The following is a 26,338-nucleotide window of genomic DNA, read 5'->3' as shown; positions in this document are numbered from 1 at the left end:
AGACACACACGGCTGCGGGAGACTAACACTCTTCTGGAAAGATAGTAACACACATCAACAATTTCAAAAAGATTCCTACAGTTTATGCATATTGTTCAGTTCAGCCTTCATCCCAGATGAAGTCTGGGAGATAACTCCTGTGGCCACCCTGCTATGCAACGAGCACACCCAGGCACCGCGAGCAGGGACACCACCCCGCGAGGACAAGGCGGAGCGCAGCGGGAGAACACTAATGTGCACGCTCACTGGTAGCCTCAAGGACAAGCTTCATGTCTGACCTGCCTCTGCTCCAGCAAGTTGCTGGCTGGCGCTGCCACCTCTGCCCTGCAACAAAGGTGCCTAAGCCCCAAAGCGAAAACATAAAAGGGAGTCCTGCTCAAATAATAAGGACCATCTTTTGCGTTATTTGTAAACCTTCTCTCTCTCACTCACACAGGAATCCTCTGGGGCAGGATGGAGTGCTGGGAGAATAAAAAGACTTTCCAGGCACTAAGAGAAATGCTAAAAAAAAAGACTTTGGGAGACACTTTGCTAGGAACCATCTTTGCTTGGGCTGTGGTGTAACTCTGAGTCCACTACGTTAATTAGGCAAAGGAGCTCCCACTGAAGTAGACCTACATTATTTCCAAGGGAAAATTTCAGGGTAAAGGTAAGAGGGAAGACTTAAGTGAGGAAATAATGTACTTTAGGTAGACTATGTCAATGACTTTGGAAAAGAGCATCTTTATTTAGCTGTTGATTTTGCTTCTGTTTTCTTCATTGGGACTCTAAGGACAATCTTAGCTTATCAAAGGACAGTGATACCAGAATAAAGAACAAAGCATTAAAACATAATAGTGATAATCTGTAACTTGTTGGTTTTCTATCAGAACTAAAATTTGAAACCATGGAGAAACTATCATGGCAAAGTTTTAAGTAGATGTCTTACTTCTTATTTCTTTGTTTGCCCAATAACAACGGAAACCCTTGATATCAAAAATAAATAAATAAATAGCTTTCAGTCGCATAAGACATCTGGGCAAGACCATGATTGTTTGGAGTCTTCCTAAATTGTGAATTTCCTCTTCACATTTGTGGCTTTCCGTTGGACTAAAAAGGTGAACAGAAATCTGCTGTGGCATCCTTAAGAATTGTATTTGTCTTGGAGGCAGGGAAAAGAGCAGAGGGAAAAGAAAGACCAAGGCTAGTGTTCATGCCTTCTGAAAATGAGGATGCATTTTCACATCGTATTTTTGCTGAATGTGTGTAGGATCCCTACTGAGGTGGTGAGATGGTGTCCCTCTGCTGTGCTGTGGGCAAGTGGACGTTGTGGCGACCTCAGGGACTGTAGCCCCCACTACTATCACTCATGGCACTGTTTGGGGCGGGGAGAACACACATTTTTAAACCTCATAAATGTCAAAAACATTAAGAGGAAAGGTTTGAAAAATAGTACCAGCATGTAAGATGAAACATAGAAAACCATTTCAAATTTTATTGAGTAGTAGTTTTTAAAAAGGAAGCAGCAGCAATGACCTAATTAAATTTTTAAAAATTAGTATTGCCTTTAAAAAATTTTAACAGCATTTATTATTTTTTTCTGACTATATATTTCATACATGTACATTAGAAACACTGGAAATGTAAATGCCAACTGATAAATGTAGAGGAAATAATGAAATCAGAAAATCTTCATGGTAACTATTATAGAAATACTTGATTCAGAACAGGAAATGTCAGTGGATGCTAACATTAATGGATAATTCTGATGAGAAACATGATATTTACATGTCAAATATTGCTAAATATAGTAAAATATTATGCTACAAGGCAGTTGTTAATTACAAAGGAAAAATAACAACTTTACAGTGGAGAAAACTGGCAAACACCTCCTTAACCATAATTATAGTTAAAGTCACCAGGAAAGGGCAAGTGGAAATCATGTGACTCTTTTGTCCACATGGTTTTTTTTTACATTCAATATTATTTTATATTAGTTTCAGATATACAGCACAGTAACTAATTATATAATTTACAAAGTGATTCCCCCAATAATTCAAGTACCCACCCAGTACCACACAATTACTTCAATATTATTGACTACATCCCTATGTTGAACTTTATATCCCTGAGGCTATTTTGTAACTGTCAATTCGTACTTCCCAATCCCTTCACTGTTTTCACCAGCCCGACCCCCGCCCCTCTGGCAACTATCCATCTATTTTCTGTATCTATGAGTTTGTTTGTCAGCTTATTTTGTTCTTTAGATTCCACATATAAGTGAAATCATATGGCATTTTTCACAGTCAGACTTATTTTACTTAGCATAAAACCACCTACGTTCATCCATGCTGTCACAAATGTAAGATTTCATTTTTTATGTCCAAATAATATTCCACTGTATATATGTACCACAGCTGTTTTATCCACTTGTCTATTGATGGACCTTGGGTTGCTTCCATACCTTGGCTATTGTAATAATGCTGCAATGAACAAAGGGGTTTACATATCTTTTTCTAAAAATATTTTACTGTTGTTCAAGTATAGTTGTCTGCATTTTACCCCAACCACTCCGCACCCCACCCCGGCCAAACTCATCTCCCTCCCTTGCTTCCATCCTCGCCCTTGGTTTTGTTCCTGTGTCCTTTATAGTTGTTCCTGAAAACTCTTCCCCTCACTTTCCCCTCCCAACTCCCCTCTAGTTATTGTCAAGTTGTTCTTAATTTCTATGTCTCTGGTTATATATTGCTTGATTTTTTCTTTTGTTGATTATGTTCCAGTTAAAGGTGAGATCACATGGTATTTTTCCCTCACCTCCTGGCTTATTTCACTTAGCATAACACTCTCCAGTTCCATCCATGCTGTTGCAAAGGGTAGGAGCTCCTTCTTTCTCTCTGCTGCGTATAATTCCATTGTGTAAATGTACCATAGTTTTTTGATCCACTCATTTACTGATGGGCACTTAGGTTGCTTCTAGCACTTGGCTATTGTAAATTGTGCTGCTATGAACACTGGGGTGCATGGGTTCTTTTGGATTGCTGTCTCAGGGTTCTTGGGATATAATCCCAGCAATGGAATTGCTGGGTCAAAGGGCAGTTCTGAGGAAATTCCATACTGTTTTCCACAGTGGCTGCACCAGTCTGCATTCCCATCAACAGTGCACTAGGGTTCCCTTTTCTCCGCATCCTCTCCAACACTTGTTCATTGTTTATGTTGGCTATTCTGACCAGTGTGAAAGTGGAATCTCATTGTGGTTTTAATTTGCCTCTCTCTGATGGCTAGTGATGCTGAGCATCTTTTCATATGTCTCTGGGCCCTCTGTATGTCTTCCTTGGAGAAGTGTCTGTTCGTCTTTTGCCTATATTTTAATTGGGTTTTTTGTCTTCCCAGAGTGGAGTCATATGAGTTCTTTATATATTTTGGAGATCAAATCCTTGTCCGAGGATCATTGGCAAATATATTTTCCCATATAGTTGGTTCCCTTTTCATTTTAATACTGTTTTCTTTAGCTGTGCGGAAGCTTTTTAATTTGATGAGGTCCCATTTGTTCATTCTTTCATTTATGTCCCTTGCTTTAGGAGATGCACCAGTGAAGATGTTGTTGCGTGGAATGTCTGAGATTTTCCTGCTGATGTTTTCCTCTAGGACTTTTATGGTGTCATGACTTATATTTAAGTCTTTTATCCACCTTGAATTTATTTTTGTGTATGTATAAGTTGGTGATCGAGTTTCATTTTTTGCATGTAGCTGTCCATCTCTCCCAACACCATTTGTTGAAGAGGCTATTTTTACTCCATTTTATGCTTCTTCTCCCTTTGTCAAATATTAATTGACCATAGAGACTTAGGTTTATTTCTGGGCTCTCTATTCTGTTCCATTGGTCTATGAGTCTGTTCTTTTATGCCAGTACCAGGCTGTTTTGATTACAGTGGCCTTGTAATACAGTTTGATATCAGGTACTGTGATCCCTCCTGCTTTGCTCTTCTTAAAATTGCTGCAGCTATTCAGGATTGTTTATGGTTCCATGTAAATTTTTGAAATGTTTGTTCTATGAAATATGTGAAATATGTCATTGGCACATTAATAGGGATTGTATTGAATCTATAAATTGCTTTGGGTAGTATGGACATTTTGATGATGTTAATTCTTCCAATTCATGAGCATGGTACTTGCTTCCATTTGTTTGTGTCTTCCTTAATTTATTTCTTCAGTGTTGTGTAGTTTTCTGAGTACAGGTCTTTAAAAAAGTACTCTAAATTCATACTTTTAGTTCTCTATAATTAAATAATCTTTGAAAAAATACACTGTCCAGAAGCTTAGCTCCTACAAGGAATTTCAGAAGTACTTTTTGGCTCTTCCTGAGAGATTACCTGTGAAATAACACTCCAGAGTGTAAACATTGCACTTGGTTCTTTTCTCTCCATATCCAAGAAAAAAATCCAAGCAAAAATACCTGGACAGTTTCATTGTTCTCTTTTCCCATAAAAGTTAACCTTTAATCCATTTCCCCTTGCTAAGAATGCAAACCACTGGCATGTTTATCACCCCATACTCACTGAGCCAGAGGGAAAACGGGGAGGTTCATTCATTCACCACCCGGACGGGATTTTTTTTACTGTTTCCAAATAATCCTTGACACCCAATTCTAAGCATCCAAATTTTATTCTGATAGTCAACACTTATAATCACACATTTCTTTACTACCAACGTTCATCTCTTTCTTCAACTCACATTTCTAGAAAAGGGTGAGATGTCTACCTTGTTTACTGGTATGTTATACATTTGAAACAGCTAGAAGCTTTGGACTAGGCTAAACTATCCCAACCCCTGCAGTAAGTGTCTTTACAGACGTCACATTCGAACCTACAGGAGCATGCTGTTTTTCTTTCCTGACCCACGTCAGGTCTCCCTGCAATGGGCCATCTGTTCGTTCTCCCCGTGCCCAGATGACATCTGCAGTATCAGGGTCAAATCAGCACAGGGCCTGCCCTCCTACTGGCAGTTTCCCACCTTTCCTTCCAATTCTCTCCTTCCTCAAACCTGGAGACCTGAAGTTACTGCTACTATAAAACTTCAAGATAACTTTGTAAAGCATCAATAGGGAATAACTTCATAATCTTAAAACCACACCACCAAAACTTCACAGAGCATATATTTTAGATTTCCACACAAAATGGGTATTGGATATCAATCAGCATTTCATCCTTTGCTAAACCAAAATCCAAGAAAGGAAGTAAATGATGTTATTAGAGTCTTAAACATGTATTACAACAATCCAGGTTTTAGTCTTACTTTTCTTCAAACATTTCTAAAATAATACTCAGCAGCAAATAAAGCAGCTAATCAGATTTTGAAAAGCTGGACTGAGTTTAACTTACATACCTAATATAAATTTATGTGGTCCTGAATGCACACTTTTCATTACTGAGCTTTAAACACAAAGACCTCTAGTTTCCAAATAACTCAAAAAAAGAATTTCTCACTAAAACAAAAGACATTTCTTGTAGGGGACAATACTCCTGTCCCCTTGTGTCTCTGTCACACGCAGGAGTTCTCCTGAAGCAAGGTGTCTCACTGCCACTCTGTAGGGTTAATACTGTTAAATGGTCCCTGGATGCAGCACCAGATCTACCATCAACTTTGCTAACACGTGAGAGTCAAAATCCATATTTCGAGGACACACACAAACACGCTCTATAATCATCTATGGTACACGCTTCCTACCTTTGCTCCTCCCCACTTTACTAATGACGGGGACGAACTGTGCTGAGCTGCACACATTTCTGCGACCAACACCGACACAGCGTACCCTCACTTCCCTGCACACTCTCCCCTGAGTTGACCCACCCGAGTAAACCCAGATGCTTCACTGTGAGGCATGATGCCATTTAAGTTATTTGTCCTGCCCCCTGTTTCAGTTCCTTCTGTGGCAGCTGGTTGGTTTCCAGATGGTATCTATATTTTCTCTTGTCCAGAGTTACTGTAAGACATTCTTCAGCAGAAGTTCCAATGTAATAAGAGAAGTATAATTATTTCAATTAATGGTGGAATCTGTAATAAGCGAGCTGTGGTCCTGACTTGGCTGCTACTGAGCTGCGCTGAATCTCTTCACCTCTCTCTGTGTAATGAGTGGGATGATATGGTACATCAGCTGTCATGCGCCCCCACTCACTGATTACGGTACTCGATCCCACTGAGACCAAACACATCCTCAGAATTCTCCCAAACACAGTGCTCCAGGAGCTCGGACCACTCAAGGACGGCAGGTCTGTGGAATCAGAGTGTGAAATTCCACATGTGCTCACCTAGGTCTTTGCCAGCTCTACCTCACAGTCTGAAATTGCTTCTGTTCCTAGCTGTCTCAGTTAAGCCAGAATACTAGGTTCTCTGGAATCCTTAGTTTCCATTTCCTCACGGTCAAAACCTAGTTCGAATGGGAAAAGGAGAGGGAGGGAGATGACTGAGTAAAGAGGAAATGAAGCTTCTCTGAAGCTTCTGCTCAGAGAAGCCTAAGCAGAAGCAATGACTTTCCTCTTAGAGAAGGGCTTCTCATTGTTCCAGACCTTTATTTCATACTACGTTTTAGCATCTAGTTAACATGAGTATTTGTTTTGCTTATTAAAGCATGTATATACACAAAGAGCCAACATTCTGTTCATTTCCTGAATTATTATTTGTGTGTGTGTGTGTGAATCAGCTTAAAACTCCTCACTGTGCCAGATCATCTGCTCACCTGGCCTGAGATCAAATCACTAAGTCTAAGCTTTCACATTCCAAAGGCAGAATCACTCGGCTTTGTAATAACAAGAATGTCTTATACCTACCCTAGAAAAACGTTAAAAGGATGAAAACAAAGCCAACAGCAGTCTGGATAACAGTATTTTCTTACTAAATAGTCCGTTTAGACAAGCACGAGCACAAAGTGCGTCTGGAATACAGGACCAGAGTATCCATGGCCTGTCTGTCAGCCCTTCCTCACCCTTGGCAGACATCACCAGTCAAACCCAGATTTTGCTCGGAACCTGGAAAATTTTTCAACACTGTACTCCAGGTGATTCTTAGCAACTGACCAGTGTTGGCAGGTGAGACAATACCCACTTGCCATCCTGCAAGGAGGAAGAGACTGAGGGTAAACAACACGAATCCTTCTCTCTGTCAGCTTCGTCACTTCAACAACCCCAAGCACACTCCTTCCAAACTATTAGGTGCCATTTTGGTGTAAGGACGAGAAGAAAAGTGGTCAGACGCTTTTGCTGCTGCAAGGGTTTTGAAGATGATCTGGTCCTCCCTCCCATGCACCAGGTGAGAATACCGAGGCTGACAGAGTGAAAGGTTGTCCAACTTCACATGAGTTAACAGGAAAAGCAGGAGGACTCTTGATTTGAATGAACCTTTTATATGTAATACACCAGGGGCTGGCCATGAAGTTCTGAAGGCAAAGAATGTTCCATTTCTTTAGTTAGCCTTCTCCTGCTCTCTTATTTCCAAGAGAGTGCAAATAGCTTTGGTGTGCATCTCTTATGTTTCCTCCCACTATCTGTCTCTCAAAAATAAATGTGTTTTTTGTGGTCAAAATGGAAGGAAAGGGAAGCCCTTGGACTTCATATTTGCTAATGTTATGAAATTATGCACTCTCCAAAGACTTCCTTCTACATTGGCACATTGGTCCTCAAACCTTCAACTCTATTCAAGACCTACAATATATCATTTATTTTTATCCAATGATCTTAAAAACTGGACTTCAGGTATCTGATTCTGAAAGAGCTTATAACAGTCTACCTCTATAAATGAGCACATTTGCAATGTCTCATGCTAATACCCAAAGGAAAAATTAACATCATAACGTTAAATTTTTCTATGCTCCAAAGAACACTTGCAAAAAAGCCCTGCTAAAACCCCCATATGACAGAGATTTATTGTCTTATATATCTTGAGTCAGTCACTTTAAAATTTGGTCATGTTATTTCCATGGAATCTCAAAGCACCAAGAACCGGATGCTAATTTTACAACAGCATATGCAATCTCAGAAGTTCTTAAATGATGACACTAGCATTATCACATCACAAAGAAGCAAGCAGACAAAGCAAGGAGATATTCTTTAAAAAGGTTCGAATGCTGAGCCCAATATGAATCAAAATACTGATGAAAAGATTATTTGCTAATGTGACCCAGCCCTATCAGAAGCAGAAAAATTTCAGCTAAGGTATTTTTCATGTTTTAAGGTATTTCTAAAAAGTACACATCTTTAATATTTTTGGATATAATGAGTAAAATAATCAAGCAGGTGATGTTTTCATTTTAATTCTAGGATAGTGTTTTTCTATACTCATGCAAGTATAAGCTACATACACAAAAAATACTACTTAATCAGAAATGAGACCATCAAATAATCTTTGATAATAGTAATTTCATGTGCCAAGAACATTGACAATGCTGAGTTATAATTGAGTTCTGACACACATAAAATATAAAATAAAATTGATTCTATGTAGAATCATTCAAACTTAAAATCTGTCCAAGAAATACAATGAACACAACTTACAAGTTATAAAAAATAGCAATCAAAAGCCACTAACTCGATTTAGTGAGTAAAATTAAGAGCATGCTCACAAAGAAAAGAATCAAACCAGAAATCACCGACGTACTTCTGCTCCCAGTAAGCGTGGCTAACAAAGGACCCACACAAAGGCTGTAGGACCCCAGGACCAGCAGTGTCAACAAGGTAGCATCGTAGTGCCTCTCTGAACCAGCCGGCGGGGTGAGTGTAGAATTGATCAATATGTTCGCAGAAATATCCGTTTCTGTACAGCTGCGAAATCCTCCTGGCACAGTCATCTAAAAGCGTCAAGGCAAGCTTAAGCAGGAAAAACTGCAGCCATGTTCACGCCCATATCCTTCATGCTTGCTCTCAGTGAATGAGCATGGAGGGGGGGAAAAATCTGTAAGCTCCGAGGCATTACACAAAACAGATTAGACCAGCTCGCAAATCACACTGAGAAAGAAACGTGTGGATGTGAATGCTTCATCTGCAGCAGGGACACATCGCTGCCAGACAGGCTCTGTGGGTAGAGGGTAAACCCCTTTGTTAGAAGACAAAAAGGGATAGACAAAAGCATTTTATAACCTCCTCAGAAGTGTCAGACACGGCACTGTGACGGTGGCCAAGGCGGCTTGGTGTCCATGGAAGAGGCTGGGAGTGGCGCTACAGAACGTGTTTGCTGCCAGCGTCACAAACTCTGTGGCCACGCAGCCCTCGGGGAGCCCGTGGGGAGGCAGTTCTGGCAGTTTGTTTTTAAAATTCCCATCGCACACAGAGAAAGCTACGAGTGTGAATTTCCTTTCCAAATTCATCGAGAATTATCTGTTCCACGCAAACCCCTCTGATTTGATGCCACACCTTCGAAATCCAGACAATAAACGGATAACAATCCTGTTTAATTTTACGTAGCATAACTCAGCCTTCTCCCTACAGCTCTGCTATCCAGCTACGTATTAGCATGGGACCGGCCACTGCTGCTAAGGGAGCGCTCGGAAATGTGCTCAGTACTCCGATGCCTCATCTCCCAGAGATTCATTCTCAGTTCTCTCCATGGCTCGGTGCCCTTGGGCCAGTGACAACCTCTTGAGCCTGAGTTGCCTTATATACAAAATCAGTAACAGCAGAAGTTACTTGAGAGGAAATAAAGTGAAATAATGTATGGTAACCCTATAATAGCGCTCCACACTCAAAAGGTGCAATAACCACTACTCTACTTGGTCCTCTTCCCCTCACCAGAAAAGAGGTTGATCTCTCCTTGAAACAGAGAGAACGCCCCTCCCCCCATCCCCCCACACCCTTCCATCTTTTTGTATCTGGTTTTCTTGTTATCCATATAAATAATTTTTTATTCTCAACTCCCTTTTAGGTAAGGATCATTTCTCTTCCAACCTGTATTTCTCACTGCATCTATCATGATGTCTGTACACGGCAGGCACGCTGGAAGTGTTCAAATTAACTGATTTTGTGAGCAGATTTCCAAGGAAAGGAGCAACTAGATACTAAGACCAAATACGTCTTTTGAAGGAAAGGGAGAGCTCAATTAATTTGCCCATTTTATACACAGAATTCACACTAACGAAAAACTTTAAAAATATTCTTCTGATTTCAAATTACTTAACATTAGGCTTGAACTTATAATATATGCTAGTCCTATTACACTGAATCTAGCATCCACAGATTATAAAGCACACATCTACAAAATTTTGTCTTTTATACAATAAATAGAACTAAAGTTATCTTTTGTTCTGATTTCCAGTTGGGTTCCAATGGCCCCTAGATTGCATCCTTCCCTTAAACAAACTGAAAAACACTCCCACTTCAAATGACACACTTTAGAATCCTTCATGTAAAAAAAAAAAAAGGTCCTTCCACACAAATATTTCACTGTTTGCACATTCAGATGATTGCACATTCTTCAAAAGAGTGTCGTTGAAAGAATGTTTTTCCTGCCAAACTTTCAAAGCAAAAAGCAAAAAAAGCTGGGAGAGGAAGAAACAGTAGGCATATGTTCCCATGAATCACAGAATTGAAAATTCTGATAATTATTTGCAGTACACTAGATTTCATATAACTACAGTTTCAACAACCCCCAAAGGCTGACATGTGACCGACTCACAATTATTGCTGTACGTGTTCAGATCACTGTGGGTGCTGGCAACGGAGGAGGGGCTCCCTGTCCTCCGGAGCGCAGAACTCTTCAAGGACGCGTTGGATTTAGGAAGTGGTCTAGGCACGTTCACCCAGGACGGCTGTGCAGTTTTCAAAGACGTAGGTTTTCCTTGAGGGGAAAGAAAAAAAGTTCTACTGCTATTTATTTCAAAAGTTGTAAACTTGTAAACTCAAACTCCTACACTAAGAACCGAGTGAAAATATAAAATGAAAATTCAGAATCCTAGAACTTCAGATGAAGTCTTCACCCAGACTTACTTATTTTTGACATAGCAGAAGCAGAAGGGCAGAGATGATGGTGAGGCACGTAGGGGGGCTGTCACCACGTGGCCTTGAGTAACTAACTCATGCCTTCTGTGACACAACGAGAGATCGGAAAGGGCCACGGGGGACACAAGCTTTCGGCAAAGTTGAAATCAAAGAATAAGCAAACTGATGTGACTTCTCTCCCCTCTACTGTTGATTGAGAAGTAAACAAATAAGCCCATTCATGCACTAGGCTACCATATTTTTAAAAATAGATGAAACATTTAAAACAACCAAACCAGAAGGAAAACCATATCAATTTGATTAAAAAAAAAATAATAAAATAACTTCATTTAAAAAATACCTAATCTCTAACCACCAGGTGGTGCTATATTAACAGTATTCTTTTTCTCTAGGGTTTTTTTTTTTTTTTTTTTTTTTTTTTTTTTTTTTTTTTTTTTTTTTTTCCCTGAGAGAGAAACACAGGATTGTTGTTTCACTTATTTATTCATTTACTGGTTGATTCTTGTGTGTGTTCTGACCAGGGATTGAACCCGCAACCTTGGTGTACCAGGACAATGCTCTAACCAACTGAGCCAAACTGAGCCATCTGGCCAGGGCTCCTCTTATTTTTTCACCCTGACTCCTTATTTTCCAAACTTAAATGATCACCATTGAATTACTAACTCTTTCTTGCAGCAAAAGTGTTTCCACCTATCAACATATATATGCTTCACATTTTCTGGTGTCTTTGAAATCACACTCCCTCACACTGGCTGCTTGAATGTGGGCATTTCCCAAGTTTGAGCCTTTACTCATAACTTTCTGCATACCCATCTCTCTCGCAGAGTCTGGTTTATTCACTTTAACCCTGCCCCATATGGATTAATCTCAAACGCTCACCTGCAGCCCCATCCTCCTTCTGAACCCCAAGGCCACTCACACTTCCATTTCCTTGCTGAACATTTCAACCTGGACAGTTAGATAACCTCCTACCTACCGATGCTAATTTTAAGTCTATTTTTCCTTTTTCCCCAGCCTCAAAACACCGGACTTGTCTTTGTTTCCCACAGAAGTGAAAAGACCTTAGATGAAAACGAGAGTGTCACATATTACTAAAGGCGTCGTGGTGAGTAGAGTAATTTTGCCAGGAAATAAAGCTCATCTCTTTGTCTCAGTGGTTTCACCTACAAAAATCTCACTGTAATAGAGAAAAAGGAGCTTAATTTCCTTAGGCCTGACATGTAAAGTCACTCCTATTAAAGCTCTACCAGTCTCCAGCCTCACCCTTGTGCTACCCGTTTACGTGGGCACGCATTCTGTTCCAATCATGCTACTTTTCTCTCTGACACCAGGATGCTACCATTCTAATGCAGAGGAACATCATTTCTTTTCAAAGAGGTCTTCATCTCAAGCCAGCTCTTACAAACCCTCAGTCCTTCCCCCCTCCCTATGTTTGCCTAAACAACTTGTTAGGCATCTTATCCTCCCCAACTCCCTCATGCGGATCTCCTGAACATGAACACCAAGTTCATGACCCAATCTACAAATCTCCATTTCCCCATTATCTACAGGGTATTGTTTTTAATCCTCTCAACAAATATTTAATTTTAAAGGCGTAAAAGGCAGTCATAGGGTTGATTCCTACCAACTTCTTCCCCTTATGCTTTGCCATGCCTCCACCCCTCTAGTCTCTGCTATGACCGTCTTTGTGAGGGAAATGGCCTACTTTCCATCTACCAGCGGTGTCCACCCTGTGGATCGAGGGCCACATGTGGCCCAGGATGGCTATGAATGTGGCCCAACACAAAATCCTCAATTTACTTAAAACATGATGAGATCTTTTTGTGATTACATGTCGCAATGTATTTAGTGTGTGGCCCAGAGACGCCGAAAGGCTGGGCACCTCTGATTCTAGTCCTCTATCCTGTCTGGTGAACACAAAGCCAACAGCTGGTTCTTTTAAATCGTTGCCCCTCATTTGCAGCCTCACCCCGGACCCATGAATCACAATCTCCAGTTTAACAAGATCCCCAGGTGATTTGAATACACATGAAGTATGAGCACACTGTTAAGAATCAGGACCTCTTTGTAAAAGCCTTTCCTTCCAGGACACCCTCCTGTGTGTGCAATGGACCACACCTCCCTTTCCGCTCCTACCGATCTTGCTTCTCTCTCAGCATCTGTTTCAGTATGTCTCTGGACTGGCCTCTATGCTCCTGGAGAACAGGAAGAGGTCCTTATTCCATTCTGTCCCTCAGGGCCTAGCAATGTGTATAGCGTAGACTGACTCTGAATAAATGTTTGCTGGATTAACTTTTCTTTTTAGGCCAAGAGTAAGGTGGGGGAAACAGGGAGAGGCAGGTAAAGGGTACAAACCGTTAGCTATCAGATGCATGAGGTCTGCGGCGCTGATGTAAAACATGGTGACTATATTGATAACACTGTATTATAGCATTGAAATTTGCTCAGAGAGAACTTCAATGTTCTCACCAAAAAAAAAAAAGATAAATATGTGAGGTAGATGCGTTAACTCAATATATACATACCTTTCATAATATACACATACCTATAATCACAATATACACTTTACATATCTTACAACTTTATCTGTCAATTATACATCAGTCAAGTGGGAAAAAATTAATGTGGAATTATAGTGATGATTGTAATAAAGCTATTAAAATTTCTTTTAAAGGCCAGAGTAAATAATTTTGAAATCATATTGTCTTCTCTCATTATCTACATTAAAGCTTTAAAAACTTAACCAAGTTTATTTGTCCTTCATTAATATTAATAGACTCTTCAGTCTATTAGCTAAATAAAAGGAGACATTTTTCTTTACATCTTATTATAATTAGCACGTCCTAGATATTCAAATATCCATAAGATTTTTCAATGTACATTTAGCCACAAGTTTTACTTACTTTGGGAGGTATAGAAAAACAAACTTTTCTCATATAAATTCACCAAATTGCTGCCCTTTCAGCAAAACCATTCTGATGAGTCATCATCATCGAAACCAATGAAAAGGTTGGGCAAGTTACAGATGAACATTTCTGGGCCACTGCCACGTGCAATCAAGACTGAACAAGTTTGGAAAATCAACTTAATTCTCAGAAAGGGATGTTTCACACACTGTTTCTGACGGCATCATGGGTTCACAGGCATTCCTCAGCGTGCTTCAGAGTCACTACGGACCAGTGCCCCCTAGAACCCAACGCACGCACTGCCACCAGAAATAAGCGCTCCCTCGAGCCCAGTGACCATTCCTCTGGCCTGCCAAGTCACATTGCCACGCCTCCCACACTGGGCACCCCCACATAATGGCAATTGGTAGTACCAGCCAGGTGTGGCCCATTCTACCACTGCTTGTTCTCCTGACATTGGGCACAGAGTGTACTGAATAAAGCTGACTTTACCAAAGGACTAGCCCTTTGAAACCCAGAATAATCCTAACAGTGCATTACTATTACCACCCCCAGTTCACAGATGAGAAAACTACTGAGGCGCTGAAATGGCCTAGTGGGGTCACACACCTAACCGGTGACACTGAGGCCTGGCATACAGGCCACTTCCACCAGCCCAGTTCCCCCTACTGTGCCCCAGAACTGAAGCATCGAGGTCACAGTCAGGGGGAGAAGTGTTAGCGCGGAGGCTGCCCGGAGTGCCCCTCTCACCAGAAGGGCGCTCTGCGGGTGCAACGACGAAAACGCTGGGGCTGTGGCGAGGTGTGGAACCGTTTCACCAACAGCCCTGACGTCGACCTTAATGGGCACGTTGGCCTACAGCACCTGTACGCAGACTTCACATAAAGCAGCAGTAAAACACGGGCATCACGAACAACATCAAGGTAAGACCTGTATCGGGCTGGGGGGCTGTGAGCAACATGAGCACCAGATTCTACAATGATGAAGTCAACACAGGACCGCTCTGACGGACAGGTCTGAAACGGTGATGTTTACCAGTTTACTTCACATCACGTAATTTATCCCAGATAAGAACCATAAAGATTAAGATCTACCTGCAGAGATATTACCGGCCTTAGTGGTTAAAGTCCATGCCTTTAGCATGAACTCACATATAGACAGCTGATTTGATTCTATTATCGTGACCATCTCCTGTCCAGGGAAAATATGGGATATTTTGTCTGTCAATTATACCTCAATCAAGTGGGAAAAAATTAATGTGGAATTATAGTGATGATTGTAATAAAGCTATTAAAATTTCTTTTAAAGGCCAGAGTAAATAATTTTGAAATCATATTGTCTTCTCTCATTATCTACATTAAAGCTTTAAAAACTTAACCAAGTTTATTTGTCCTTCATTAATATTAATAGACTCTTCAGTCTATTAGCTAAATAAAAGGAGACATTTTTCTTTACATCTTATTATAATTAGCACATCCTAGATATTCAAATATCCATAAGATTTTTCAATGTACATTTAGCCACAAACTTGTCCAGGTGAATAACATTCACCTTTGCCTTAGGTACAACACAGAGAGCCCCCTGGATTTGAAACATGCCTTCATCAAACAAGCAATCTGCTCGGATGACCACCTTGGAAAATCCAATTAAATGAACGGTACTCAGCAAAAAGAAAAAAAAAATCATTAAGGAACACCTTGCAAAACAAAAAATCCAATAGAAAGCTTTATTAAGTGAAAAAAGGATACTGTTAATATTGTCCCATTTTATAAGTTTATACTTATTGAAAATTTCCAGAAGAATATACCAGAATTTTATCTCTTATGGGACACAGTCCAGTGGGAGATGGAGGCAAAGAGAAGGGGAGAAGCAGGAATGGGGACTGTCCCCTCCACACTTCGTGTGCTGACGCGTCCCTCCATGTGAATTCTCTTACCACAAGCAGCATACTTTTATAACAAAAAGATATTACTAAAGTCATGGGATTAATATTTAATCTAATAAAGATACTCAGGACAAAACAGATAAAGAAACCAAGGAAGCATAGATTGGATGAATAAAGTAAGTAGACTCTAATAATTATTTTTATTCCCAGGCATTTGTAAGCGTTAGGTATTTTTTTAACTTTTTAAATTTTACTAGGGGAAAAAAAGACTTAAAAAACCAGTAACTCAAATTGACATTTTTATAATATGTGACTATGACAACAACAGTCACTTTACTTCTGGAAAATTCTTTATGGTACTATAATGGTGTGTTTCCTAGGCCTGGAAATTAAAGCTAAAGAATGAACTTCTAAACGGTGCTCCTTTGTTCTGACACTTACAAATGACGCATTCCCTGGGAGAAAGCTCCCAGGAACTTCACCCGCGAGCGCCTTTTGGCCTCCTCCACTCTTTAAGGGAAGGCCTGGGAAAGAAGGTGGGTCCCGCACGGCCCACAAAACACACAGTAATGTGAGAGGTTTCCAAAACCACAGAAACACCTACCAGTCAAATCAAGTTCTCATCTCTGAACCTTCAACAAGACAAGAATGAATTCGGCATTAGTATATTTGCCATGAGGCTATTCAGCACTGAAAAAAATGACTTGCTGCTTTTTATATTTAGTATAATTCATGGGTTTTGAAGATGTTTTAATTACCGTTTTTTAAAAACTGACACCTCTATTACCTATACAAGAAGTACAGATCATCTTTATAAAAACCTGCACAATAGTAAGATAATTGCAAGTAACAGCAAAGCACAAATGTATCGGGTGCTAGAAACACCTGACGTCTTACTATAGAAGTCACTACCGAGAATTTTCAGTAAAAATTATATACGAGGGAACACATTGCCTCTCATCACATTAAAATACTTTGTTCTGTGATTTGCGTCACTTACTAGGAGTACAGGGGTCTTGGGGAAGAACCAGAAAATGAGATTGGACAGGAAGAGAGTTGGCAGTTGGCATTAGGTAGTGGAAGACGGCACTAACTTCCAGGCTAAAAACGTTAGACCTTCATTGCTGGCGGTGGGACGTGGAGGGAAGACAGAGAGGCAGGGGCACTGCAGATTTCCTAGCATCTACAGCAGAACTTGACCGTGTGGCAGCAGTGTGCAGAACTGACTGAAGGGGAGAGTTCGAAATCGGGGAAACAACTTATGAGGCTGACGGACCTGGCAGGGCTAGAGGCAGTGCAAATTTTAACTGGACAGCAAAAAGGCGATGGCTGAGGTCAGTGATATATGAATTAACAGTATATACCTATTACATACTATGAGTATATAGGTCGTTCACTAATAATACATACCTATTAGTATATAGGTCATTCATATATTACTAACCTATATAGTTTAAGATATAAATTATATTGTTATAGAAGTATAATAAATATTAATGAGGCATGCAAGTGGTAGGGCCATAAACCACTAGAAGCAGGACAAAAAAAAAAAAAAGCCAAATAAACAGATACAGTTAAAATATTAAAAAATGAGAATATGCTTATAGCTTTAATTATAAGTGGGCTTCTTTAAACACAACTATATAGAGAAGGTAACCTTGTGCATAATTATCTGCAATAACTAGGAATTATTATAATAAATTAAACTACGTCTACCCAAAGGGATAACAAGCAACAATAACTTATGGAAGACATAAATTACACATGCTCAAAATTGTGGCTGCATATTCACTCTCGACCCAGAAGAACCAAATTCTCTCAGCATTAATGTAGATGTTAAAAATTTTCTCTTCAATGGTAGCAAAGTATTGTCTAACAACTATTTAAATAAACCTGATACTATGCTTACAAAATAAATAATGTACAACACTTTTCCAATGTACCAGGAAAAACTGAAAAAAGATCCCTTCCTTTAGCCAACCCAAAGTAGTCATCCACATACACATGTACATGCAACACGCAGCATTTCTATGAATAAAAATCAAAAGTGCTAGTATTATGAAGATATTACAAAAATGAGGAGCATAAAATATTTGAGTAAGTGAACCTACAGGTTAATTCTTCCCTGAATTAATATATTAGTTGAAAGCTATTCCAATCTGAATCCACATGTGGTGGTTTTGAAAGGGAGATTTGGAAGAATTTTTTAAAAGAATTTGTTAGTAAAAATTACTCATAAAAATCCTAATAAAATTCAAACAGCAAGTCATTTCTTAGTACATTTTATAAAAGAACATTTGGTCCTTTTGCAAAAAGCTCCCTTTTCATTTAAAAGCACTTCTCATTTATAGACACAGGGAGAATTGTTTTAAACAATTTAAATTAGCCCATAATAAGTTAGAATGGCTGAAATTTTCTGGAACATAAAAGTAATCAGAAAGACTACAACTCAACAACAATTAAACAATCTGATTTTTTTAAATGGACAAAAGACTTGAATAGACCTTTTCTCCAAAGGAGATAGATACACGATAGCCAACGAGTACATGATAAGATGCCCAACATCATTAGTCATCAGGGAAATGCAAACCCAAACCACGTCACACCTATTGGGATGGCTATTATGAAAACAAAACAGAAAGTAACAAGTATCCCTAAGGATTTGGAGAAATTGAAACTATGCTTTGCTGATAGAAAAGTAAAATGGTCTGAGTCCATGAAAAATGGTAGGGTGGTTCCTCAAAAAATAAAAAATAAAACAACCATATGTTCCAGCAATTCCCCTTTGGGCCTATATCCAAAAGGATGGCAAGCAGGATCCTCACGAGATGTTTGTACATCTACGTCTCATAGTACTATTCGCAGTAGCCAAGGGAGAGGCAACCCAAGTGTTCACTGACACATGAATAGATAAACAAATGGGGGCACATACAGACAATTCATTTTTTTAATCCTCACCTGAGGACATGCTTATTGATTTTAGAGAGAGGAGAATGGAGGTGTGTTGGTGGGTAACACTTGTACAATAACGTGAATGTACTGAAATACCACTGAACTGTGCACTTAAAAAAGGTCAAAATGCTAAATTTTATGTAATGTCTATCTTACCACATTAAAAAAAATTTTTAATTAGGTGAAAGAACTTGGGCTACTAGTTATCATAGGATATTATAAAAGAGTAAAAGTTTGTTACTAACATAAATCTATGTTGACAGATTAGTAAAGTGGTATGTAAGTCTCAGAAATATAAAAATTCAGATCAGGATAAGGGAGGTATTTCAGACCAGTGAAGACATCTGTGGTATTAAGATACTTCAATTTCAATGTCTCTGGTTATATTTTGTTTGCTTTTTTCTTTTGTTGATTATGTTCCAGTTAAAGGTGAGATCATATGGTATTGTCCCTCACCGCCTGGCTTTATTTCACTTAGCATAATGCTCTCCAGCTACAGGAGCTACTATAAAGGACACAAGGACAAAATCAAGGGGGAGGGTAGAGGTGGGGGAGGGAGGTGGGATTGGCTGGGGTGGGGTGGAGGGATGGGGAGAAAATGCAGACAATTGTAACTGAATAAAATTTTTAAAAAATTTTTTAATTAAAAAAATGGCAGTAAAAAAAAAAGATACTTGAATTATAAAAAGTTAAAATTGGAGAAGCAGCATGGTACCATGATGAAAAGTCAAAAATCTAGCGCCAGGCTCCACCACTCGCTGGCTGTGAGCAGGCCCTTTGACCCCTCTGAAGCTCTATTTCCTCACACGTAAGAATGGGGGTGACCGTAGTGGGTCTTACCGTCACAGGATCTTGGGAGAGTTCATTGAGTTTGCATTTTTAAAATGCTTAGAACAGCACCTGGCACCCAGTAAGTGACATTTAAATATTAACTACCAGTTGTAACTGTAAAAAAATACTGGGTTAACAGGGGTTAAAACAAAACTATACAAATTTCATAATAATTAAATATAGATCAATCTTCCTTTTTAGTAGAGGTTTTGTGAAGCATAAACACAAAGGAAATAGTAAAAGATGTATTTGACAACATAAAAATGCAAAATTTAAAAAAAATAACACCATAGTGAGATTAAAAGGCATAGAGTAAAATACGGGACAGAGGACAACAGACAAGGTCAGGCCAACAAAAAAGAATCATATGCCCAAAATATAATATAATATACAGCAAAAGCTCTAAGCCAAAGGGTAAATAAAAATAGCCAAGACTTAAGAAAAATTTAACCTGATTACATCTAACATCTTTCCTGGCTCCCCAACTGTCATTCCTAATCCCCATTTTCATTGCTCACATTCTATAGAAAGGTTTAAAAAGCCAAAGACTTGTGTTCCCAACCTTTCTGCAAGTTAGGGGCAACCTCGTGACCCCATCTGTACTGATCAGGCTTGGACAGAAGGGCACTGGGGGGTAAGGTGCCGAGTGATCCCCCGCCCCCATAAATGTTGACAGTCATGCCAGGAAGAAGCCCTTATCTGGGCTGCTGTCCATCACTTCCAGCCTTTGTACGCAGCCGCAGGAGGACTTAACACCTGGAACCCTCAGCAACCTTATTTTAACTGAAAAGTCACTGACAAAAGCACCAGGCTGAGGCAGGAGGGGTGGAAGGACCAAAAGTTGACATTATTGAACCACCAAATCTGGAAATGCCTACCTCTAGACTTCCTGTTATGTAAACACACAACCTTCTGGTTTTAAACCAAATTGTGTTCTTAATGAAATCTTCCCATTTGGGATACCATGGATGGACCTAGGTGGTATTATGCTAAGTAAAATAAGTCAGACAGAGAAAGACAAATACCATATGATTTCACTTACATGTGGAATCTAAAGAACAAAATAAACAAGCAAAACAGAAACAGACTCACAGACAGAGAACAGACTGGTGGTTGCTGGAGGGGAGGTGGATTGGGAGCAGGATGAAACAGGTGAAGAGATTACGAAGTACAGATCCGTAGTTACGAAAACAGTCACGGGAATGGAAAGTACAGCACAGGGAATACAGTTAATAATGTTGTGATAACTATGCATGGTGCCAGGTGGGCACTGGAAATATCAGGGGGAACACTTTGTATATTACTGTCTAATCACTACGCTGTACATTTGAAACTATGAGTGTCAACTGTAACTGAAAAATGAAATAAAAAAAATAGTTCTTAACTACCACGTTCCCCTGTCAACAGCATTTGATGCCGTTGATTTCTTCTTTCCCCTTGAAACACGCACTTTACTTGGCTCCCAGAACACCACTCTTGACTGCCTTTCCTCCTACCTTCCTGGCTGTTCCTTCTTGGTCTCCTTTGTAATTCTTCCTGTCTCCCTGGCCCTTTAAAGCTTAGGAGTACCCCAGAGGGGCCTTGTAGGGATCGAGGGAGGTCCCCAGGGGTGCTCCTGATGTGCGCCCTTTCTACACTTACTCTGACGATGTCATCCGCCGAGGGGCTTTAAATACCATCTAAAAGTTGATGAACCCCAAATTCATATCCCTAGACCAGACTTCTCCTACGTACTCTAGACTTGCATACCCAACTTTCTCCTCTACGTCTTCACTTCTATATCCATTACACAACTTACCATCTCTGTAACTGAGTTCCTGATGTCCACCTTCCAACATCTGTGTCTCCATCACCCCTCCTCACCTCAGTAAACGCCAAGACTGTCCTTCCACTGCTCACACCAGAACGTGTACAGTCATCCCTGACTCCTCTCTCCTGCTCTCACCCTCGCCTCTCGTCCAAGCGAATCCTGTCGGCTTCGCCTTCAACATGCGTATCTGGGATCTGGCCACCGCCACCGCCACAACCGTGGTCAGAGAGCCGCAATCGCCTGCCATGGTTGCACCAGTGCCTCCTCCCTGACCCTGTCCACGCACCAACCCGGTGTTTTCTCCACTTAGCTTCGGAGAGATCTTGTCATCACTGTGGTTCAAAGCCAAAGTCCTTCCGACTTTCCAGACCGTACCTGGTCTGGCTCTCCGCAGCTTGTCAAACCTTCTCTCTTGTTCCACTTTTCCTTTCTCTAGTCCTTGCTCCTCCTAGTACACACAGGTCAAACTTGACCTCGGGGTCTTTCCACTGAGACTGTATGGTTGTCTTCCACAGGTTCATGCGGCTGGTTCCCTTGAGCCTTTACTCAAAAGCCACCTATCCCTGGCCTCACGAGCCAAAATTTCATCTCCCTCTCTTTCCTTTCATACACCCCCCAACATTTCATATCCCCTTTCTTGGTATTAGTATTTTTCATTTCTCTTTAGAACTCTACACTGTCAAACACCCTATATACACTATGTTTACTTGTGTGTATACGGTCTGTCTGTCCTGCCAGAGATAACTTCTCTCCCTCAGCACTCTGACCACAGACGCTACATTTATTCAATAATTATTTGTGTATGTTCCATTTTGTAGTTTCCTAAAGAATGAACATTTGGCAGGAGAGCTAGAAATGTCAACATTTTTATATAGGTGTTGGGAAACACTCATACACTCTGAGCAGGCGCACGGACTTGTACTGTTTCTGAAGGCCAATTTGGAGAGGCGCATCAAAAGCCTTAAAATGCTACACCCTCTGATTCCGCCAAAAGGAATGCATCCAAGGTACTTATCTGGCCAGCTTATGTACTTATTATATAGTTCTTCTGAATAGAGTTGTTTAATATAGTACTAAAAAATACTGGAAACCACCCAATGTTTAAAAAAAGTCTGAAGAAGTAAATCACAGCACATTCAGATGATGAAATATAACACAGTCATTTAAAAATCATGTTACTAAGAAGATATAAGAATTTAAGAATTGAGGAAAATAACTACCATACCTTTTAAATAAAAAAGAAAACGTAATCAGTTAATTACGTGCCTACTGACCGTTAGGTATGGGGTCTCCAAAACACTAGGAATGGTTTGTCCCCATTAATTTTCTTTTAAGGTTTTATTTATTTACTTTCAGAAAGAGGGGAAGGAAGGGAGAAAGAGAGGGAGAGAAACATGCATGTGTGGTTGCCTCTTGCGCACCCCCAACTGGGGGACCTGGCCTGCAACCCAGGCATGTGCCCTGACTAGGAATTGAACCGGCGACCCTTTGGTTTCCCAGGCCAACACTCAATCTGCTGAGCCACACCAGCCAGGGCTGTCCCCGTTAATTTATGTAAGCAGATGTGCATGAGGATATGCAGAAAGAAAAGCACTGAATAGTTATAAATTATGAAGTTAAAAATCATTTGGTGTGGATAAGATTAAAGCTGAATTGTTTTTTTCTTCCTATCGTCTGGACCTCTTTGTTGACTGCCAGAACACCAAGGTGGATTGTGTTCACATTGCCTCCCTGCCCTCCTCCGTATTTCCACACACGTGTACTAACTTCCTCAGTCTTTACGTTCTAAACTCTGAATCCTAATGGCCTCTTCCTTTCTACTTCCTAGAGCACCAGCCAAGTCCTGAAAAATACCTTGACCTATATGTATCCCTCTGATTTTTACTTCTGGGGTCCAGTGGTAAAGATTACACACCAGAAGGGATTGACACTAAACGGACTGGTCCTTATGTTCTAGAATTGCCTATATTATAGCAAGAAAGAATTTAAGTGAACTGGTATTGGGAATCTACTCTCTAGTGAAACCCAACAGGGTTTGTTTTTTTAGTATTATAAGGAACTCTGTAATGAGGGACAAACTCGTCATCTCCCCTATTTAGCTGATAATACCTTGAGGGCAACAACCATGTCTTACAATCCCTAAGGGTCTGTAGTATGACTTGCACAGGATACACTATCAAACTGCTAAGTGAATGAATTATCTTCCAGAACAGAACACTTCAGTAACACTCTACATTCACATACTGCAAAATCTGACTTTACAACTCCACATTCATGAGTTAGTGAAGGCCATGTCATATGAGCAGGGTACAAGAAACTGGACTCTGCAGGACCATCGCCATTTGCTTAAATTCAAGCCTGAACTTGAAAGATAACGTCATAATAGTACAAGTGAGTCACAACAAAAACAGACCAAGTCTTAGGAGGTCAGTGATTTCACAGAGAAACAAGAAGGTCCCATAAAGCAATAAAGCAAGGTTCTCATGAGGACGTGCATCTCTGGAAGCAGAGTACCCGTGGCGGTACTGTCAGTACCTGCCCCTGCAAGTGTCTCCGCAAGACGAGCGCTGCTGCAGGTGGAGCCTAAGCAAGAATGACTCCTGTGGTCACAGGCCTGGGAACACGAGTCCCAGGACTACAGGTGTAATAACCCAAGCATTTAGAGGGGCTGCATCTTGTCCCCAGCTACGTACAAAGATGGACAAGGGTCTTCACACGCTTGTTTGTTCATCAGCAAGTGTACTGACTGGCTGCCAATGAGCTCACCTGGCACTCACCTGGAGAATTCCTAATAAGAACGAGAAAGGCACGTGGTGAGCCTCCTGGCTCATGAGCAGCTCGGGTTCATGAATGGCAACTTTGAACAATGAGGCCATTGAAACTCAGAATTGATCACCTCAAGTTTATGTCCTTTTCTAAGATTACAAAAGTAAGCAAATCCATAAAATTTGCACAAACTCACAGGAAAGTCAGCTGGAAGATATGAGAAAGACAAAGCTGTCCGGCCTATTATCCACAGTGGCTACTCTGAATCTTGACTCTTAAAACTCCTCTTTAATCTCCAAGTGAATCTACTTCTACACACTGCTGCATCCTCTTCTTTATTTTTAATTTTTTTAAATCCTTACCCGAGGACATGTTCATTAATTTTAGGGAGCGTGGAAGGGGAGAGAAAGGGAAAAAGAGAAAGAGAGGGGAGAGAAACATCGATGTGAGAGAAACATGCATCAGTCGCCCCCCATATGTGTCCTGAGTTGGAATTGAACCCACAGCCTAGGTATGTGCCCTACTTGGGAATCAAACCTGAAACCTTTTGGGTTGCTCCCACCAAATGAGCCACCCGGCCAGGGTTCCCTTCTTCATTTACCTGCGCACTGGACATGTGCCGATGCTTGCATTGCCTGGGCGTCAGCCACCCGTCGCTCCTGTCTTCGTCTGCTCTTCTCCCAGAGGCGTCCTTACCCTGCACACATTTTCACTGTCTCAAACCTCAAGCACACCCACAGCCCTTTGCACTCAGGACGAGAAAGTTGAGGACACACCTAGGACTACTCAGCACCAGCGGAGCCCTACCAGACTACCTCTTCCTTCAAAACACTGTGGCAATTTTCACTCTGCTCTCAATTCCCAAACACCGGTGTGCTTCTTACCAGTTTGTGTCCAGACTGTTAGAGCTGATCTGCCTTACCCTCTCTCGGGGCTCACCTATCACTTACCGCAACACACCATCTGCTCAAGGCATGCTGGCTCTCCCCGAACACCCCGTTCCCTTTCATAGCTCTACCTGTGCACCTTTGGGAATGCCGCAACCTCCCATGCCCAGCAGACTCCTACAGGAACATTCCAAGGCCAGTTCAAACGTCACCGTTCTCCTCCAGTGTTCCCTTAGGCTGGGTTGGCGGTGGTGTTCCCTTGACGGTGAACACACAACACTCCGCACAAGTCTCCACTCAAATCAAGCCGGGCAACATTCTTAAGCACCCGTTGCATAATAGGGACACTGTGTGGAGCACTGGGAAATATAAAAATAACTAAGGCCTGGACTTCATCCTTATGAATCTCAGTTTTGTAGGAGACAGATATGCAAGAAAATAATTTCAGGAGAGAAGAGTGAGTGCAAGGTATCCCAGAGGCCAGGACAGTTCAGCTGGGGTTTGAAAAATGAAGACTGTGCATTCACATGATTTGCTTCAACACCCCTTTTCACCTCACCTTCCAACTAGTGAGCTCACTGAAAGGGCATTAAACATGTTTATATCCTCAGAATCTGACTGACTGCCCAGCACACAGGAAGCACTTAAAACATTTCTTGAACGGAAAAATATGAAAGACTGCATAGTAACATAGTTTGAGTCATTCCCTAAATTACCCAGAATTACTTGCCCAACAAGAACTGTGTGGAATGCCTGCAAAATGACCGATAATTTACAGTGATGATGTTAGTAGGGTAGAGAAGACACTTGTCTACCAGGAACCTACAAGGTGTTGCTCAGTAGGCCTCCCCCCCACTTCCCAGCCCCCAGCCCACATGCTGGGCAGCTCCGTATTCCGCAGGCACTGGCCATACTGCCTCACCTTGACGTTGCACTTGCTGCTCCCTCTGCCTGCAAAGTCCTTCCATCTGTTATCCAAATGGTTCCCTCCTTCTCCTCCTGCACATGTTGACTCAAAAGTCACCTGCTCCTTGAGGCCTTTTTTGACTACTCTATTTAAACACCCACCTCCCTTCAACGTTTTGGCTCATCATTTATCTTCATCTTGCATAGTAAACATTGTGCTAGTTTATGTTCTGCCTCACCTTAGAATTCCAGCTCTGCAAGGGCAAGAATCTGTCTCCTCTGTGCACTCCTCCTTCCCAGCGCTCCTGACGCTCCGGGCACACCAGGCGCTCAAGAGCTGAAGGAACTCGGGAGGGTCACTGCACACATGTGTAATGGAGGCTGAGAGCAGGAACCCAGGGCCAGACTGCCTGGTCGGCTCCCTGCCCCCACCAATG

The 26,338-nt window shown here is 41.0% G+C and overlaps 1 protein-coding gene across 2 annotated transcripts in view; it reads right to left on the bottom strand.

The window, feature by feature from the left end:
• The window catches only part of MTUS1 (microtubule associated scaffold protein 1), a 128,539-nt gene that overhangs the window by 54,292 nt on the left and 47,909 nt on the right, over window positions 1-26,338 (bottom strand). Inside the window, exon 4 of one of the 2 annotated variants that reach the window (XM_024562616.4) lies at window positions 10,636-10,797. In XM_024562616.4, coding sequence (XP_024418384.2) covers window positions 10,636-10,797 — 162 coding nt within the window. Of the gene's footprint in view, window positions 1-8,625; window positions 9,246-10,635; window positions 10,798-26,338 lie in introns of those variants that run through there. The other variant, XM_024562621.4, reaches the window with a different exon arrangement.

This window comes from Desmodus rotundus, chromosome 13 (assembly GCF_022682495.2).
Source record: "Desmodus rotundus isolate HL8 chromosome 13, HLdesRot8A.1, whole genome shotgun sequence".
Lineage (NCBI taxonomy): Eukaryota > Metazoa > Chordata > Mammalia > Chiroptera > Phyllostomidae > Desmodus > Desmodus rotundus.
The sequence above is the reverse complement of the archived record's forward strand: the minus strand, read 5'-3'. Positions and strand labels throughout refer to the sequence as shown.